Consider the following 19,817-nt stretch of genomic DNA (forward strand, 5'->3'; position numbering starts at 1 on the left):
AAGCATATTTTGTCAAGTGACCAATAACAGTAATACACACTATCTTGTTGCAGTGTCACAGTTCCAAAGTGCATCACCACAACCAAGCACACCATCAACCACCTCAAGATACCTAGTCTCAAATCATCTCTATTTTCATATAAATCATGCTAAGCAGTTGGAGAAAGTTTTGATGAGTGTGCATACAGCATCTGCAAACATCTCTAATAATCTAATTGTTAGCCTTCCTTCCCAGACTATCAGATCATCTCAGGTGCTTCACTGTCTTATCTCGACAATACATTCTTTCTTTCTTATCAGACATACCACAGCTTTTTTTTTTGTGTCCATGTGCACTCCTTGTGCTCATCATCACTGGTTCTCACCATGGACAACCTCTCTCAGGTGCCTCTTTTCCACCAACAATCTCCTTGGCAACCAGGTACCAGCTGTTGCTTGCCAGCCTTGCCACTTCACCTTTGCTGTGGTCATGATTCTTGCACCATTCATGTTCCTTCATCACTCACCATAATGTTTAGTGGTCATGTTCAATATATAAGAATTTCAATAGAAATTATTTATTTATTCTCTTTATAATAAATGTGACATTTAAATTACAATGCTCACTAATGCAAGCACACACACACACACACACACACACACACACACACACACACACACACACACACACACACACACACACACACACACACACACACACACACACACACACACCTCACAAATTAAAAGTACATAATCCTTGAGAAGTAACTACAGTTGTGAATCCTCGTCTTCTAAAACAAATCTGATAAATCAGTGGAGCACCAAACCTTCTGAGTGGTGCAGCCCTTCCTGTCTTGCTGCACCACAGCAACACCACAGAGCATCTTCTTTGTACAAAGTAAAGAAGATAAAGTAAAGTAATAATATATTTTAACACAAAATATGATAAGGCAATGAATATGAATGAAATGAAATGTGTGATATGAAATGTGAAATGGTACATAACATCATCATCATAAGAGGATATAAATGCTGTGTAACAAGAAGACTCCTTGCTGTGCTGTGCAGGAGAATGGAGTTGTACTGTACATACCAGTCGTGGTGTGTGTGGCAAACATAATACTATTTCTAAAGTGACAGAGTTGGTGGAAAACTGAAATAATTAAAATAGTAACAGAAATACTTTAATTGAAATAATGGTTTCTAGTTGAGAAATATGGTGAGTGAGATGGGCATCAGTGTTTGTTGAGAGCAACTGTACTGTCAGTGACATGTGAACTGTGTGACTCCAGCTGAGGATTGTCAAAGTGACAGTGAGTGTGACACGTGAACCTGAAATGATTAGAGAGGCTTCACTTTATCATATATACATATGAATAATATATATTATGTAACAACCTTTTATCAGTTAATATTATTATTATGCAACTTGTAGTTATGTAGGTTAAATTATATTTAAAATGTTATGACTGTAAGTAACATGGCTTCTATTGGCTAGTCTTTATAAAAATATAACAAAATCCAATAATTACATCACTAACAATTGCTGCTGACAGGGGAAGGGGAGGCAGTCAACTGTCATGGCCGAGGTGCTTCTTGCAGTTCAGTCTGGGGACAATCACATCTTCTGACTTAGAGGGAGCGACCTGGGAGTGTTGCCAATGCTCTCAGTGCAGTCACACCCAGGGCATGGTGACCTTGTTGCACTCCAGCACAGTGTTCAGGATGGTGATTGGGGCACCATCGATGGTCACCTGCAGAAACACAACACAACACAACACACTTAGTTCTTCAGTGTATTCTGACAAGTTTAAGCCTTAAGTGTTAGAACTGAGAAAAACATCTAAGTGATTTCTAGTATTTGCAAAGGCTTGAGTTGATAACAAATGATACAAAGAATTGAATAACTCATTTTAACTTCAGGTGGTAATAAAAAAATCTGCAACTTCAGGTGGTAATAAAAAAATCTGCAAGTTCTTCAGTTATTCTGGAGGTCCATCAAGGAGGATGTCTAGCATATGAAGGTCCATCTATCAGACATGCAGCTGGAGGGAAGATGTGAAGTGAAGTGGTGGTGGTAAGGCTGAATGTGTCCATGGACCAAGACCACCAGTGTTAAAATGAATCAAGCAACACAACATTCAATTAACACCAACTGGGTGTTTTAAATTCTAAATCCATTTATGGTTATTCTACACTTTCGACACTAGCACTTCATTTAAGCAACTTGGAAATAATTTAAATTTATTTCTGTGTACCAGACTGTTGTCACTTAGGAGATCAGAAGAGCAAAGATACAGCCTCTATAATAATTATTGTAAGCACTCCTCAAATCCTCTGTAGGACTAAGAGGCAGGTCATATTGTGGCACGTTGTAACATAACTTTATTACATGTATACATTATTCTCTCTCTCTCTCTCTCTCTCTCTCTCACCACAGCCCACAGACCCACAGGATATTCCCCACAGTATGATGACAAACCAAAGTTACTCAAACCAGCCACATATAATAATCTCTTATGACATCACACAGGATGTTTACAAATCTGTCTCTTGGACCACAGCTGTCACCCAATGCCAGCATCCCAGAAAGGAGCTGATAGTGTTAGTCTTGTAGGAGGAGGCAGTAGACACCTGCCGAAACAATAATTACTCCCAGTGAGGTCTAAAGCACACTGTTCAGGGGGTGCTGTTTACTTATCATTAAACCCAGCTGTGACCTCACTGAACATTTGTCTCACAACACAAGGGGGCAGTCACAGCCTGCCCTCTAAAGACAACTCTCTTCCTCCACACAAAACTACAAGCACCTAATAACACACACACCCTTCACTCAAAAAATTTTAAAATCATCATGGCGACTCCTACACCAGCCTTGGAGTCCCCATCTAGGGAGGGGACCATAAATGTCCCCAGGTCGGACTGCCTTTCTGTCGACGACCCTAAGTGTCTTGACACCCCCCTCAACTTTTTCTTCATTAATTTCTGCAACATTCGCAGTCTAAGATCTATCTAATTTTCAATCTGTAGAACACCACCTCTCCTCTTCTAAACCTCATCTTCTTTTCCTCACTGAAACTCAGGTGTCTGAGGCAACTAACTGACAGTAGCCTCTTTTCTGTTCCCTCCTACTTTCTCTATCCTCATTTTCGATCCAAAGCTGGATGCTGCGTTTATGTGCGCAATGACTTTAACCTGCTCTCATGCCCACGCTCTTGAATCTTCCGAGTTTTCCACCATCTGGCTATGACTACAGAGTCACTCCCATACTAAATTTATCTGTGCTGTATACCTCTCACCTAACTCATCTGACTATAAGAAATTCTTTGACTACTTAACTTCCAAAGTGGAGCACATTCTGACTCTCTTCCCTTTTGTGGAGTTCTCCATTCTTGGAGACTTCAATGTTCACCACCAGCTTTGGCTTTCCTCTCCCTTCACTGACCATCCTGGTGAACTAGCCTACAACTTTGCTATCCTCCATGACCTAGAGCAATTGGTGCAACACCCTACTCGTATTCCTGACCGTCTTGGAGATACGCCCAACATTCTTGACCTTTTCCTGACCTCCAATCCTTCTGCTTATGCTGTCACCCTTTCTTCTCCGTTGGGCTCTTCTGGTCACAATCTCATATCTTTATCTTGTCCTATCACTCCAATCCCTCCTCAGGATCCCCCTAAGTGAAGATGCCTCTGGCATTTTGCCTCTGCTAGTTGGGGGGACCTGAGGAGGTATTTTGCTGATTTTCCTTGGAATGACTACTGCTTCCGTGTCAGAGACCCATCTTTGTGTGCTGAGTGCATAACAGAGGTGATAGTGTCTGGCATGGAGGCATACATTCCTCACTCTTTTTCTCATCCTAAACCTTCTAAACCTTGGTTTAACACAGCTTGTTCTCACGCTATACATGATAGAGAGGTGGCCCACAAAAGGTACTTAAGCCTTCCATCACCAGAATCTCGTGCACTTTATATTTCTGCCCAAAAACTCCTTCATTAACAGAAAATGTCAAAACCTTTCAAGATCTAACTCCCCTCGTGATTTCTGGCATCTAGCAAAAAAATATCTCCAATAACTTTGCTTCTTCTTCTTTCCCTCCTCTATTTCAACCAGATGGCATCACTGCTATCACATCTATTTCTAAAGCTGAACTCTTTGCTCAAACCTTTGCTAAAAACTCTACCTTGGACGATTCTGGGCTTGTTCCTCCCTCTCCTCCATCCTCTGACTACTTCATGCCACGTATTAAAATTCTTCACAATGATGTTTTCCATGCCCTTGCTGGCCTAAACCCTCGGAAGGCTTATGGACTTGATGGGGTCCCTCCTATTGTTCTCCGAAACTGTGCCTCCGTGCTTGCACCTTGCCTAGTCAAACTCTTTCAGCTCTGTCTGTCAACATCTACCTTTCCTTCATGCTGAAAGTTTGCCTACATTCAACCTGTTCCTAAAAAGGGTGACCATTCTAATCCCTCAAACTACCGTCCTATTGCTTTAATTTCCTGCCTATCTAAAGTTTTTGAATCTATCCTCAACAGGAAGATTCTTAAACATCTATCACTTCACAACCTTCTATCTGATCGCCAGTATGGCTTCCGTCAAGGCCGCTCTACTGGTGATCTGGCTTTCCTTACTGAGTCTTGGTCATCCTCTTTTAGAGATTTTGGTGAAACTTTTGCTGTTGCCTTGGACATATCAAAAGCTTTTGATAGAGTCTGGCACAAAGCTTTCATTTCCAAACTACCCTCCTACAGTTTCTATCCTTCTCTCTGTAACTTCATCTTAAGTTTCCTTTCTGACCGTTCTATTGCTGCTGTGGTAGACGGTCACTGTTCTTCTCCTAAATCTATTAACAGTGGTGTTCCTCAGGGTTCTGTCCTGTCACCCAGTCTATTCTTATTATTCATTAATGATCTTCTAAACCAAACTTTTTGTCCTATCCACTCCTACGCTGATGATACCACCCTGCACTTTTCCACATCTTTTCATAGACGTCCAACCCTTCAGGAGGTAAACATATCATGCAGGGAAGCCACAGAATGCTAGACTTCTGATCTTTCTAAATTTTCTGATTGGGGCAGAGCAAACTTGGTATTGTTCAATGCCTCAAAAACTCAATTCCTCCATCTATCAACTCAACACAACCTTCCAGACAACTATCCCCTCTTCTTTAATGACACTCAACTGTCCCCCTCTTCCACACTGAACATCCTCGGTCTGTCCTTTACTTATTATAATCTGAACTGGAAACTTCACATCTCATCTCTAGCTAAAACAGCTTCTATGAAGTTAGGCATTCTGAGACATCTCTGCCAGTTTTTCTCACCCCCCCAGCTGCTAACTCTGTACAAGGGCCTTATCCGTCCATGTATGGAGTATGCTTCACATGTCTGGTGGGGTTCCACTCATACTGCTCTTCTAGACAGGATGGAATCAAAAGCTTTTCGTCTCATCAACTCTTCCTCTAACTGACTGTCTTCAGCCTCTCTCTCACCGCCGGAATGTTGCATATCTAGCTGTCTTCTACCGCTATTTTCATGCTAAATGTTCTTCTGATCTTGCTAACTGCATGCCTCCCCTCCTCTCACGGCCTCGCTGCACAAGACTTTCTTCTTTCTCTCACCCCTATTCTGTCCACCTCTCTAACGCAAGAGTTAACCAGTATTCTCAATCATTCATCCCTTTCTCTTGTAAACTCTGGAACTTCCTGCCTGCTTCTGTATTTCCACCTTCCTATGATGAATTCCTTCAAGAAGGAGGTTTCAAGACACTTATTCAGCAATTTTTGACCACTGCTTTGACCCTTTTATGGGACTGCCATTTCAGTGGGCATATTTTTTTATTGGATTTTTGTTGCCCTTGGCCAGTGTCCTTCCTACATAAAAAAAAAAAAGTCAGTTTCATAATTTTCCTGGTATCTAAGAAACAAGATAATGTCAGCACAGGTGAACTGTGTGTGCTGCTAGCATTCATGGTCACAGGGGTGTATACTATACTCATCAGCCACACTGTTGCCACCTTAGTTGTTCTTTGGTTGGTAAATGAGATGCTTTTGCCACACTGGGCCAATGCTACTAATTATGGAAATACTGTGTTGTGAAAACTACTTAACCAACAGCAAGTATCTCAAACATAGAAAATAACACTTAAGATGGCTTGAACATTGTGGCTGAAGAGTAAACGCACTACCTGATTTATAAGTGTCAGTAGCGCACACACACACACACAAACACACACACTTGTTCTCACATTACTCTGGCTTCTAGGAGAGCTGGGAAACTAAGGCAGTGATAATAAACACTATCAGCCCCTTTCCTGTATTGGCATTTGGTTGCGAGTCGGAGAGGCTTTGATGAGTTATTACTCTGGCTTGTTGGCTCATAGGATAGCAAGAAAACTAGGGCACTGATTACACATACACAAGTTCTTTTCCTGGAGTGATTGCAAGGAGCTCATTATATAACTTGCCTCTCATCACAGACCCCACACAACAACTGCCTGCTTGTCCCAGCCTCTCATGTTAAGTGGCTGCATGTGACAAGGAGCCCAGTGCCAACCACCTCAAAATGCAAGTGACAGTTTAATTGGTTCCCTAACTTCCTGGAATCCACAGAGGTACTGGTGTGTTGGTGTGCACAGGTGTATTGTGTGCTGGTGACATTAACACATATAGAAGTATCTTGTCTGCCACTGCCACACTGTTGCTGTCTTAAGACAGCAAGTTTTTCAATGCTAATTATAAGTTTTCAATGCCAATATATAGAGCAAGTTTTTCAATGCTAATTATAAGTTTTCAATGCCAATATATAGAGTAATGTGTGTAATAATCACTTCCAATGGACCCTAAGCATCACTACCTAAACAAATGTGATTTTTACAAAATAAGGCTAAGGTGGCAAGTGTGGCTGACAGGGTACACAGTGTAATCTATGAATGTCAGCAATATACACAATACAACTGTGCTCATATTACTCTTATTTCCAGAGTAGCATGAAAGTTAAGGGAGCTGATTAAACTATCATCTCTACACTTCTTGGTGGTTGGCACTTGGTCCCCTTGTCACAGGCAACTACTTGTATGAGGGGCAGAGGCAAGTGATGAACATACTGTGTGTGGGCTATGGTCTCATCTTGCCTATTTTCTGGTCTTCTGTCACACTCACAAAAAGCTTGTGCTCCCTCACTACACAACTTACATATTTGTCCCCACTCAATAATATTACAGGTACTCCAGCTTAGGACATTGTTAGACCTTCGTGGCTCACCTCCTTCCTGCTCTGAATGCTGTACTTCACTGTGGACAGCCCTGTGTGGCAGTCACGGTGGTGTGTCACCTCCTGCTGGTTGTAGCACTTGATCATGTCCCGCCGCTGGTCATGGACATGCCTGTGGGGAAGGTGGAGTGTTAGTGCTGCCCTCAGTGTTCTTCTATTGGGAGTCTCTAATGCTTCATCCCAGCAGGCAGGAAAAAAATGTTCAGCAATACTTCTTGTATATATCACAATCTAAAATCAAGAATAAAATAAGAACTACAGCTGGATTTTTACATCACTTTTCAACACAACCGAAACATTTGTAGAATAGAAGGTGAAGCACTTGAACACCAAGACAGGCAGACATGCAGACTCTTCTACTGTGGCTGACTCTTTGGAACTGACACAGAGATTTAGGAGTTGAAATATTCTTACACCTGACAATAAAACACTACTCACCTGAAGGTGTCTTTTATTCCTGAAGTGAGATTCCCTGGGCAGAAGATTTCCAGTTTAACTTCCTTGAGCCGAGCATAGACTCCTCCTCCTCCAGACCCCAGCCCCAGTACTTGTTGCTCAGGCCGTCCACATGCTGGAAGTGCTCCCTGCAAACATTTCACACACTTACTTACTCACATGAATTATTGAACACATACAAACTCTCCTCAATTCATGAGTAATACATCCATCAACTTGCAGTCTTTTTTTTAAATATTTCAGCAGCAGCAACAAAAACCAACATCAAGCCTTTTTTAATGCTATAGTTATGACTGCTTATGGAAAATGTGTGTGTAGAAAGCATAAGAATGGAAATGATTTAGACTATTTTAATGCTTAGTGATGAATGCTTATGAAAATCTGTATATAGAGAGAGTGTGAATGGAAATGATGTGGACTGAATGAATTAAACTATACGAAAACCAAGCAAGAAATTTCGCACACATCAGTAATTTCTATCGAGTGACAAGAGATGTGTATATACAAAACTTGAAGATGAAACTACAAAACTGCAAAGCACAAATGAGACCTGCCCCTTATTGCAGTCACACCACAAACCATTCACTCCCCAATACGTGTGAGAAATCAGACAGCACTACACAATACATCACTGAGTTTGGTGGACAGAACGGAGAAACTTGAGAGGTGAGCCAAGAGGGAAATGAAGCACATAACCTGTACAGATTTATGCAGGTGTTGTGGTCACCATCCACCACCACAAGCTAGAAGGCCAATGAGACAGAGATGAGTCCTGAGGCCACGCACAGCTGTAGCTTATGCCCCTAACTAAGTCTGGCCACCCATTTGGAAGACATGCCCTGAGAGTGAATAACACACAGGAATAGACAGACATTGACAGATACAGAGAATGCCCACACACACAATGAGGTGACATGAAGGCTCCCTGCATCATGATTACTACACCTTGGAAGGAATTCTTAAGTAGAATATAACACCATTGGATGTGGACTTGTTTACAAAAAGTAAAGTAGTACAAAAGAAAAAAAAAAATGCAAATGTAGGATGGTGGAAACCAATACAAGATGGACTGAGTGTGTCTGTGATGTGGTCATATGAATAACAGACACTGTCACCATGAAGACTGCAGTAACTCAATGCTCCCATAGGCAACCATGCAACCTCAACTGAATCATTCCTATTGCTACCTTAGTGTCACAATCTATCTGCTATGTGGCCACTGGAAAAGATTCACATATGCACTCATACTTTTCTACTTGTTGTTGAACTTCTTTCCTGGCTTTATATGCAGGAAAAGGCAAGTTATACAAGAAAAGTCAGTGCCCACAACACACCACACACCTGTGCAACAACATGCAGCTTCATGTTTCTGTACATTCATGGCACTCTTTGCAGCTGCCATTTAATTTAGTTACCCAGAATGGAAAATTTTTTGCATTTCCTCTCTTTGTTCCCAGTTTCACATTTCTATCCCATTCTTGCCTGACTTTCACACTACACAACTGTCTTGCTCTGGATTCTTCTGGTCTCCAAGGCTAGACTCAGGCACTGCTGAAGGAGGCAGGTGGCACTGCACAGGGTGTCCGGCACATGTGGCTCCACGTGTGACATAACACACAGTACTCAGTCATGATCCTGAGGAATAACTCACTTGTGGAGCAGACTAAACACAGACAATGCAACTGTGGGTTACCTGTAATGGTTAACTAACACAGTGGGTGGCAATCTAACCTTTCACTTTATTTCCCGCAAGGCTCACTTCACTCACAACAATGAAGAATAACTACTGCAACACATGCACAAAGTCTGAACTACCACTTATTTAATATGCTCCTGGTGTGAAAGCCATGCACTCTTTTTTGAAACACAAGTGTCTATTCAATCTATATACCAGGCTGGCAGTTCCACACAGGGTAGCCCAGACAAAGTACTACACACTCATACACATATCAGGAGATAAGAATACTGCCGTTGTATTTCCTGCATGTCGTAAGAGGTGATTAACAGTGACGGAGTGAGGGAGCCAGGAACCCCCTTCTCTGTATGGTGCCCTATGAACAGACAAACCAAAACATTACATGAAACTAACAGATTGCAGAAAAATTCAAATACTGTCTCTTATGGCAGCAACATTAATAGCCTTGAGTGAATGAGAAGGGTTTTCAAATAGAAGTACAACAGTAAGGCTTCTTGGCAGTAAACTTAATAATGAAAGCAGAGACAGTACAGGAGGCAGTGCAAGAGAAAAGATGTCAGGAAGTAGCTAGAAGAGGAACAAAACAGGGAGCTCTATGAAAAGGAAGCTGTAGATCACAAAGGAACGCAAGGAAGAATCTAAGAAAATAAGGGAAAATGCAAAAAGCTGTCAGGTCCACAAGTGGCTGTCATTGTCATGTTTGAAGAGACTACAGAGCAGCCTAAGAAGCAGGAACAACAGAAGGAAAATGAGATGATAAGTAGTCTTCATTTGGCAAGAGATTCAAGCCTCAAATGTCTTGCCTATGAGTTGAACATGCTGACCACTGCACTAAAAGGCCACTGTGAAATAGCAATATGAGACAAATGTCTATCTGTTTTGTATGTCCCAGGCTAACATTCCCTGTGAAGTTGGGTAGCTGAGACAGTGACACACACACACACACACACACACACACATTTCTAGTCATAATCAGAAGCATTTCTTCATATCCTATGCTTCTAGACTTCTGAAAAAGTGATAAACATGATAAAAAACTAAGCAAAATACCTCTCTTATACATATAACCTCCCAAACATGACAGATAACACATAATAAAAAATACAGTAAAAAAAAACATCAAATTAATAAATAAACACATACACCATGTCATTAATCAAAGAGGCACAGGGCAACATACACACAAATAGACAACAGATACAGACAACACAAATGGTAACCAAGAGAGGTCAGCAAGCTCACCTCCTGACCAGCAGTATGCCGCCAATGAAGGTCGGGTAGTGGTATCTTGGATGGAGGTGAGGCGCCGACACGTGGTACGGCCCTTCTTCGGGAAACTGGTACCTCACTTCAGGGTTGAGGGGAAGGAGATCCACGTCATGCATGGCAATGTAATCACAGTCTACGCTGGACTCTAAGAATCCCACAATGAAAAGAGATGCACGGTTGAAGCGAAGGTTGTCCACCTGTCAATGTTTATGAATGCTGAAAAACCTGTCACCTATTTACATGAAAGTAAGATAGGTTAAAATATAGTGTTTAGTGATTAAAAACAGTTCCTGGTTGTGTGATTCAGACAAGCACTGGAACTCAAGGCTGTTGTAAGGAAACCAGTGGGAAGTCTTGAAGAGGACCTGGTGACAGTGTGTGGAGGAAGACATGAGAAAGATGAACATTATGTTAAGCACTGTCATATCTATTTATACCTATTATTTGTTCTTCCCTTCAACCCCACAAGTCCCAAGTATTCATCTAACAATTAGAGACTAGATCATTTACCATCAGTAAGGGTGGAGAGACTCAGTAAGGGAAGGTAGTAATAATGTTAAACTATACAATAATGACAGCCATCCCTTTCACATCAATAGAATTCACTGGATATCATTACTCAAAGAAATTCTACAGGTAGTATGGTCCAAAACTATGTGAACATTCATAAGACGGCGGCTGCACTCACCTGATTTATAACATAGATGTGATAGTTTTTGTGCTGTTTGTTGAGGAAATTGTGAAAGAACGGAGCAAATTCAAGCAACTCTTCAAATCGATCTCTGAAATAAAAGACCACCATCAGGACACCACACGTGTAATTCTAGCTATTTGTTTTTTTAAATCTGCCACCAAGAACAATTTTGACACTGCAAATGTCTACTTTATTTCCTTTAATCTAATTTGCTTGGTGAATAAAAACTTGGAGAGAAGAAAAACAAAATCAAGCATCAAACAAAAATTCACACATATTCTTTAAAGGCATGCCCAACCTTGGAAAGCCATCATGTATGTTGTATGCTATGGCTCATGTCTCAATCTACAAGCTCACACACACACACACACACACACACACACACACACACACACACACACACACACACACACACACACATGCTGAATTGGCAGAGATAATGAACTGGAGTTTCCAATCATTATTCACAAAAGAGAGAACATTTGTGTGGCAGAGTGAGATGAGTGAGGAAATGGGTCTGGGGGAAGTCTAAGTTACTGAAGAGGATGTCCAGAAACAGATGGAGGGACTAGACGTTAGGAAGGCCCCTGGACCTAATGGAGTGTCAGGATGGATACTAAAAGAGTGCAATTAGCAGATGACATAATATTACTGAGAGCTCCCTAATTGAAGGTAGAGTCCCAATTGAATGGAAGAGAGCCAACATAGTGCCAATCTACAAAGGTGGTAGTAAAGAGGAGCCCTTAAACTATAGAACTGTATCTCTAACAAGTGTGGTGTGCAAAATGTGTGAGAGATTGGTGAAGGATAAATGGATGCAGTACATAGGAAATTAAGTGATAATAAAGCAACAATTTGGATTTAGGAGAGGGAGATCACGTGTTACAAGCACCCCTGACACACCCCAAACACACACCCCAACACCCAAAACACCCCAGACTAATCAAAACACCCGACACACCAAAAACACCCAAAAACACCCAAAACACCCACCACAACATCCCAAACAAATCACACTACCCCTGACACACTCAAAACATCCCAAACACACACCTCAACACCCAAAACACCCCAAATCCATCAAAACACCTGACACACCCTGACACACACCAAAAACAACCTAAAACAATTTTCACCCACCAAAACACTCCCAAATGCCCCAAACCTTGGCAAACCCACCCTTAAACACCCCCAAACACCCCAAAAACAAAATTACACATACCAAAGCACCCTAACACCCCAAACATCCTAAAAACATGGCAAAACATCCCAAACATACCCAGAAAACATCCCAAAACACCCCAAAAATAACAAACACACAAACCAACTTTTACCCCAAAACATCCAAACTACCCTTAAACACCCTCCAACAACCCCCCTGATACCCCAACACACCCCACTTCACCTCATAGGATGTCATAACAACAGGCAGGACTCAGACAGGGCACCCTTCCACTTCCATGGCCCTTCTGATCAGCTCCCTCTTCTCCATTCTCTCACTCTCCAACCCATGGTACAGCAGCATGGGGATCTGTGGGAGGAGAGAGAGAGAGAGAGAGAGAGAGAGAGAGAGAGAGAGAGAGAGAGAGAGAGAGAGAGAGAGAGAGAGAGAGAGAGAGAGAGAGAGAGAGAGAGAGAGAGAGAGAGAGAGAGAGAGAGAGAGAGAGAGAGAGAGAGAGAGAGAGAGAGAGAGAGAGAGAGAGAGAGAGAGAACTTATGTTAAGCTAGGTTAAGTTAGGTTGTGTTAGGTCAGGTTAGGCTAGCTTAGGTTAGGTTAATTTAGGTTAGGTTAATTTAGGTCAGGTTAGGTTAATTTTGGTCAGGTTAGGTCAATTTAGGTTAGGTTAGGTTAGGTTAGGTTAGGCTAGGCTAGGCTAGGCTAGGCTAGACAACAACAGATTAGGGTGACACTTACAGAAGGAGCAAACCGCTGGAACTCCGCCATCCAGTTGGGGAGCGTGGAAAGTGGGGCACAGACCAGGAAGGACCCGGCTACACCCTGCTCCACCAAGTGACACACCAAGGCAATAAACTGTATGGTTTTTCTCAGACCCATCTCATCTCCCAGAATGTCATTGATTCTGTTCTCATAAAGTGTCAGGGAGGGAGAGGTGAAGGGTGAGTGGTGGTGGTGGTGGTGGTTGTAGGGGAGGGGAGGGGAGGGGAGGGGAGGGGAGGGGAGAGGAGAGGAGAGGAGAGGAGGAGGAATACTAGTAGTAGTAGTAGTAGTAGTAGTACCAGCAGCTTAAGGTTAAGTTAGTCAAAACACACACACACACACACACACACACACACACATTTACTCTCTCCAAGATATGCTGCATCACTCACTCTCTCTGTAGGCAGGTCAGCTGTCTTGCTAGGGCACGGAAGGGGCTGTCCTGTCTGTAAGGGGGAGTGCTGGTATCTGTGTGGGGGAGGGGGAGACAGAGAGATAAGAGGTCATTATTTGGGTGTTAGGTTAGGTTAAGTTAGGTTTGAGTATGTGTGTATGTCAGCTCAGGTCAACCCTTATACTTACCATCTGACAGTTTGGTGAGCTGTACCTCTGACCCCTCCCTCGCTGGCAGTGGTGGTGGTGGTGGTGGCACAGAGGAGGGCAGCCTGCTGTGGGGTCAGCTGCTGTGTGACCTCTGCCATCTGCAATGAAGGACAGGTCATTAGTTAACTATGCTGTGATCCAAGCTGACATGACCTGACCTGGCCTGACACACAGGACAGATTACACTTGTTACCCCTCCCTCTTTCCCTCTTGTTATCTGTTCACTTTCATGGATGTGCTGTTCCTTCACACACAACAAACCTTTCTCTGTCAACATCACAACCAACTCTTTCTGCCTGTCCTCCTTGAGCCTAGCAGTCAACTCAACACCAAATCTATCTGCTAGCACACTAAGCTCTAGTTTACTTTGCTCTTCTTCCTTGCTCCTTCCTTATGTATTATCCAATCACCACCTATTCCTTTTCCACCTTCAAGTCCTTTCTCTTCACCTTTTTTCTTCTATCTCCCTCGCTTTCTTTCTCCTCTTCCCAGACTACGTCACTTCATCACTCTGTCTATCTCACTTCTCCACACCTGGTTCACTCAATCCCACAATTTCCACACTTTTTCCACACAATTTCCACACTTTTCCACATCTGGCTCACTCAATCCCACAATTTCCACACAATTTCCACACTTTTCCACACCTGGCTCACTCAATCCCACAATTTCCAACTTTTTCCACTTTCCACACTTTTCCACACAATTTCCACACTTTTTCCCACACAATTTCTACACTTTTCCACACCTAGCTCACTCAATCCCACGTGCTTCATCGCTTTGTCTATCTCACTTCTCCATTTTCTTACATCCCATTCTAAACCCTCTCTATTTCTGACAATCATACTTCGGCCACTCTCAACAAGCCTTCCCTCAACCGCTCAAAAGCCCAACTAGTTTCCAAGCCACTCTTTATTACCATCTTAACACACTTCTTCCCCCAACTGATACTCCTAACATTCCACACAAAAACCTTTCTCACTAGTCTTTTATCATCCATTTGCTCTAATCTAGACCCTGCCGAGGTACCCCGCACAAACCCCCTCCACAGCCACCACCTCCACCATCACGCCTTCCTTTTACCATCCAACTCTTGCTCCTGCTCTCCACCTCCTGTCACTGCGGTGTCAGGGGTGCATCAGCCAGCATCATGTAGCAGGTGGAATGGCGTCGCTGCTGGGCCACGGTGTCAGGGTGGGGCAGGGCGGGAGGCAGGGGATGGGGTAGTCTGGAATGATTTGTTGTTATTGTTGTTGTTTTGTAGAAAGTATAGTTTAATTACAGTTTCTTAATAAATATAATAAAAATATAATAAAAAAATATAATAAAAATAAAAAGAAGACGACGTAGCAGACCAAAGAAAAGGTGGAAAGATCACATTGGAGAGGACCTGAGTGAGAGAGGATTGAGTGGAGAGGAGGTTGGGGACAGAGCCTTGTGGAGGACCTGAGTGAGAGAGGATTGAGTGGAGAGAAGGTTGGGGACAGAGCCTTGTGGAGGACCTGAGTGAGAGAGGATTGAGTGGAGAGGAGGTTGGGGACAGAGCCTTGTGGAGAAGACTAGTGAGGAACAGTGACCCCCTATGAACATGGGAGCAGCTACAGAAGAAGAAAAAGAAGTAAATATAATAAAATGAAATAGGATAAAAATTAAATACATTGTTAAGAATAGCATCTCTCTCTCTCTCTCTCTCTCTCTCTCTCTCTCTCTCTCTCTCTCTCTCTCTCTCTCTCTCTCTCTCTCTCTCTCCATAACACATAAAAAAATAAGATACAAATACAAAATGAATAAATATCTACACCAAAGAATAAAAAATTAAATAAACAAATAAAACTACCCAGAAATTATTATTATTATTATTTTTTTCATGTATGAGTGACACTAGCCAAGGGCAACAAAAATCCAATAAAAAAAAAAAAATGGCCACTGAAATGGCAGTCCCATAAAAAGGTCAAAGCAGTAGTCAAAAATTGATGAATAAGTGTCTTGAAACCTCCCTCTTGAAGGAATTCAAGTCATAGGAAGGTGGAAATACAGAAGCAGGCAGGGAGTTCCAGAGTTTACCAGAGAAAGGGATGAATGATTGAGAATACTGGTTAACTCTTGCATTAGAGAGGTGGACAGAATAGGGGTGAGAGAAAGAAGAAAGTCTTGTGCAGCGATTAATTTTTGCACTGTTTTTCTTTCGTTACCCTCGTCCTTTCTCCTTACTTATTAATCATCCAATTATTATTATACTGTATTTGAACTTAGAAACATACCCCTCTGTTCTTTGGTGTGTTTTTCAAAGTATTTTCATCATACTGATTCTTGCACTTCTTTATCTTCTTCATTTCTCCTAACGTCCTCCTTCTACCTGCTCCCAATACTATCCATTCTATTCAGAAAACTTAAACACACGTCAGAGGCTGCTGGCTTCATCTCTAATTGCAAGTAATTGTGCCTAACATTGCGCAAGAGGGACATATCAGTGTGCAGAGGCTATAGAGAGAGAGGATAGGTGAAGGGAAGGAGGGTAGTTAAGGGCAGAAGAGGTGGTGGTATGAAAGTCTATGGGGAAACACACACACAGCTTCCTCACCACCCCATACACCCCTGCTCCCCTACACCTCACTCCCCATATATGCATACACTCATTACCCACATTTATCCAGCAAGTACCACATATATATGCACAAATTAGCTAAGTGGTGTGCTTGATGAACCTGAAAACACTGTACATTAGTGTAAATTACAGGCAGCGGTCGCGGTGAAGAGCCATCAGTCTGCCTCACTTACGCCTTCATCACACCAAAACCAGGCAATAGCGATTATATCTGACCAGCGGATATGAAAGCAGTTATGTGGCTCCAGTTAGTGACAGGATTGGCTGATGATAAGTGAGAGATGTAGCAAATAATGGCGGATATATATGGACAGCCAGCCTTCACCAGCTAAGATGAATTTTGGCAGTTTTTAATTTTCTCGTGGTTAATTCACGGGTATTTTGTCCTAGAGGTTAGAAACGTTAGCGGGACCGTGGAATATTGAGTCAAGTGTACAAATGTATTCCTAACGAGGAGAAAATATGTGAAATATGATCCATCAAAAAATTAAATAAATAAATAAATAAAATAAATAAATAAATAAATAAATAAATAAATAAAAAAAAGTTTGATGAAAATTTGGGAAAACAGGACACTAGCGTAACATTACCGTACTATTTCGTTGTTGTGCGTGACACGGAGTCATCACAAAGAACACTACCAAACTTACCTCCTACTACACCTCGGAGTCTGTGAGCAGTCCACCAGGTGGACAAGTGGTGGGCGAGTCACTTGCAATATTATGAGCCTTCCTGGCCCTCACGAACAGCTCTCGGCCCTCCCAGGCACCTCCCGGCAGGCACCAAGCTTGCACCGGCACGCAGAGGCACGCACGGCACGTGTCACCGTCTTGTTGAGAGAAAATCCTGGTTAAATAAGGCAGCGGCATACACGCACCCTTCCAACACCACCCATCCGTGTGCCTGACGCCTTCCCGCTTTCCTATGCCAGCGTGGACTACTGGAATACGTACCCACCAACCTACAAATTATATTTTCCAATAACTCCAGCTTCTCTAATAAAACAAACGAACGAACAAACAAACGGCAAGAAAACAAACAAACAAAATAATTATAACACGTACACACACACACATGTACATGCAAATATATACACACACACAAACGCACACAGGAATACACACAAATACACACACAAACACACAAAAACACACATACATCCATACACATGTGCATTTTTCATGTGCGTATTCCCTCCTGTACGCAAACCCTGTATACCTAATGAGCCATACTCTCTGTATATACATCCCAGCTGTTTGTATGTCTGAAAACCGACTGTATGTGAGTATGTGTGTTCTGCATTGGCTGGAGTAAGTCTGAATGCATCTAAGTGACAGGGAATGGGTGTTTGGAGAATGGTAGGGGGTACAGGGGTGTTTGGGGAATGGGGGGTAGGTATAGGGCTATGGGAAAGATATGGTTTGGCTGAGTTTGTCTGGGTCTCTGAAGGAATGGGGGATGGGTGATGGGTAAGGATGTTAGGGGGTGTTTGAATGAAAACTCATTATTTTAGCATTCTTTTAGACATTTCTCTAAAATCTAGCCATTTCTCTGCAAAACTCCAAGCAAATTGCAAAGCAAGATTGCAAGCAAATATAGTAGTAATAGTAAAAAAAAAGTCAAGTAAATGAAAGTTTATACACACATGAAATTTGTGAAAATTTGACACCAAACATTCTCTATCTCTAACATTACATCAGAATGACGAGAACACAAGATATGAAAAGTGAAAGGGAATGATGTATATAACAAAGAAAAACATTGTATAATGACATATGACAGGAAAATAATCTTGTATACTTCAGTCCCTTAAATACTTGCTTCCTTGTATATTAACTCCCAAAATGCTCATTCCTTGTACTCTCATTTTCAAAACACCTCTTCCTTATATATTGTCACTCAAACACTCCTTTCTTGTACACTTATTCCCAAATCAGTCCTGTCTTCCTGTATTCTCATTCTCCAAACACTCCTGCCTCTGCACACCCAGTTCCTCAAAACATTTCTTCATTGTTTACTCATTCCCCAAACACACCAACTTTCTTGTATACTCAGCTCTCAAAAGATGCATTTTTAAACATCCATAACTCCTTTTATTTTCATTCCCCAAACACTCCTGGCTGTGCACACTCCAGCATGTTAACACAATAACCAAGCAATACACACGACTACTGGCACCATCCAGATCTGGCCCCAGCACCCCTGCCTCCTTGCGTACCAGCTCCAGCAATGCACGGCCATAGTGGTAGTACGCGTCACCACACTCCGGCACCTGCTCCCCATACAGCTCCACCAGGGACTCTGTTGCCTCCTGGAGTGGTAAGGAGTGTCAGTTAAACCTGGTGTTTACTTTCACTATGATATGAAACAATTAACAACACAGAAAACAACACAACTAGGTAACATGCAACACATACCACACCTAAGCAACAGACACACCTTGAAGGCAGTGACAGCAGATTTGAAGTCCCCCACCAGGAGGTGTCGCTTGCCCTGAGAGAAATGGTTGAACGCTGCACTTGCCGCATGTCTAAGGGGAGCAAGCAAACAGGCCATCATCAAACAAGTCTTCACTTTAACCATTCGTAATTTACACTATCATATATTGTGGAGTAACTTCATGTTTAGTATATCTTAACATGGAACATTATTAAGAATGTGTACATGCTTGTATTATTTGATAAATTATGTGGTCAGCTACACTTTCCACTCACACTCTCATCCATCACCAAAATTAAACTAACCCCCTATTACTTTCCTCCCACCCTCAGAATTATTAAACTAACCTCCAGTCACATTCTTCTGACACCCTCATCCCTCACTAAAAATTAATACCAACTGGCAAAATTACCAAACTAACCTCTAATTATCATCCTCCCACCATCTAGTCTCTCACTAAAATTAATCTCACCAAGCACGATTATCAAGCTAATATCCAATCACTTTCCTCTGACCCTCAAAATCCTTTCCAGCTGGTAGAATTATTAACCTATACTCCAGTCACTTCCACCCTCTCATCCCTCATTAAAATTAATCCCAGCCTTCAAAATTATTGAACTAACCTCCAGTCAAAGAAATTCAACTTCCTAACCTAATCAACCAGAACCGAATCTAACTTAACCTATAATTCATGAACATCACAGTAGCATTGGGGTTCTGGGAAAAAAAAAAAAATGTGAAATTCACCTTCCTAACCTAACATTCAAACCAAATTTAATACTATTTAATCACGCCTTGCTTAAAATTCATAATCTTTAAACAGTAATATCAGTGCCACTGGTTGTCATTGTTGTTGTATCA

General features: G+C 42.1%; 3 protein-coding genes across 5 annotated transcripts in view; 1 reads left to right on the plus strand and 2 right to left on the minus strand.

Moving 5' to 3' along the window:
• The window catches only part of LOC135096287 (dual specificity protein phosphatase 10-like), a 36,061-nt gene extending 35,356 nt beyond the window's left edge, over positions 1–705 (plus strand). For all 3 annotated transcript variants that reach the window (XM_063997686.1, XM_063997677.1, XM_063997667.1), the window contains one exon: positions 54–705. The gene's annotated coding sequence lies outside the window, so the exon portion shown is untranslated. The remainder of the gene's footprint in view (positions 1–53) is intronic.
• Positions 542–17,700, minus strand: LOC135096793 (beta-1,4-galactosyltransferase 7-like). Its single transcript, XM_063998552.1, is given in 11 exon segments — positions 542–1,736; positions 7,247–7,367; positions 7,694–7,772; positions 7,775–7,839; positions 10,650–10,873; positions 11,365–11,458; positions 13,702–13,777; positions 13,892–13,985; positions 14,477–14,605; positions 17,180–17,346; positions 17,676–17,700. Coding segments are annotated over 11 exon segments (1,152 nt in total). The 3' UTR covers positions 542–1,658.
• LOC135096301 (histone-binding protein N1/N2-like) overlaps positions 17,353–19,817 on the minus strand; it is a 3,334-nt gene continuing 869 nt past the window's right edge. The window contains exons 2-3 of the mRNA XM_063997696.1: positions 18,957–19,047; positions 17,353–18,828 (exon numbers count right to left, since the gene is read on the minus strand). Coding sequence (XP_063853766.1) covers positions 18,532–18,828; positions 18,957–19,047 — 388 coding nt within the window. The 3' untranslated portion in view covers positions 17,353–18,531. The remainder of the gene's footprint in view (positions 18,829–18,956; positions 19,048–19,817) is intronic.

The sequence above is a fragment of the Scylla paramamosain genome, chromosome 3 (genome assembly GCF_035594125.1).
Source record: "Scylla paramamosain isolate STU-SP2022 chromosome 3, ASM3559412v1, whole genome shotgun sequence".
NCBI classification, from domain to species: Eukaryota; Metazoa; Arthropoda; class Malacostraca; order Decapoda; family Portunidae; genus Scylla; species Scylla paramamosain.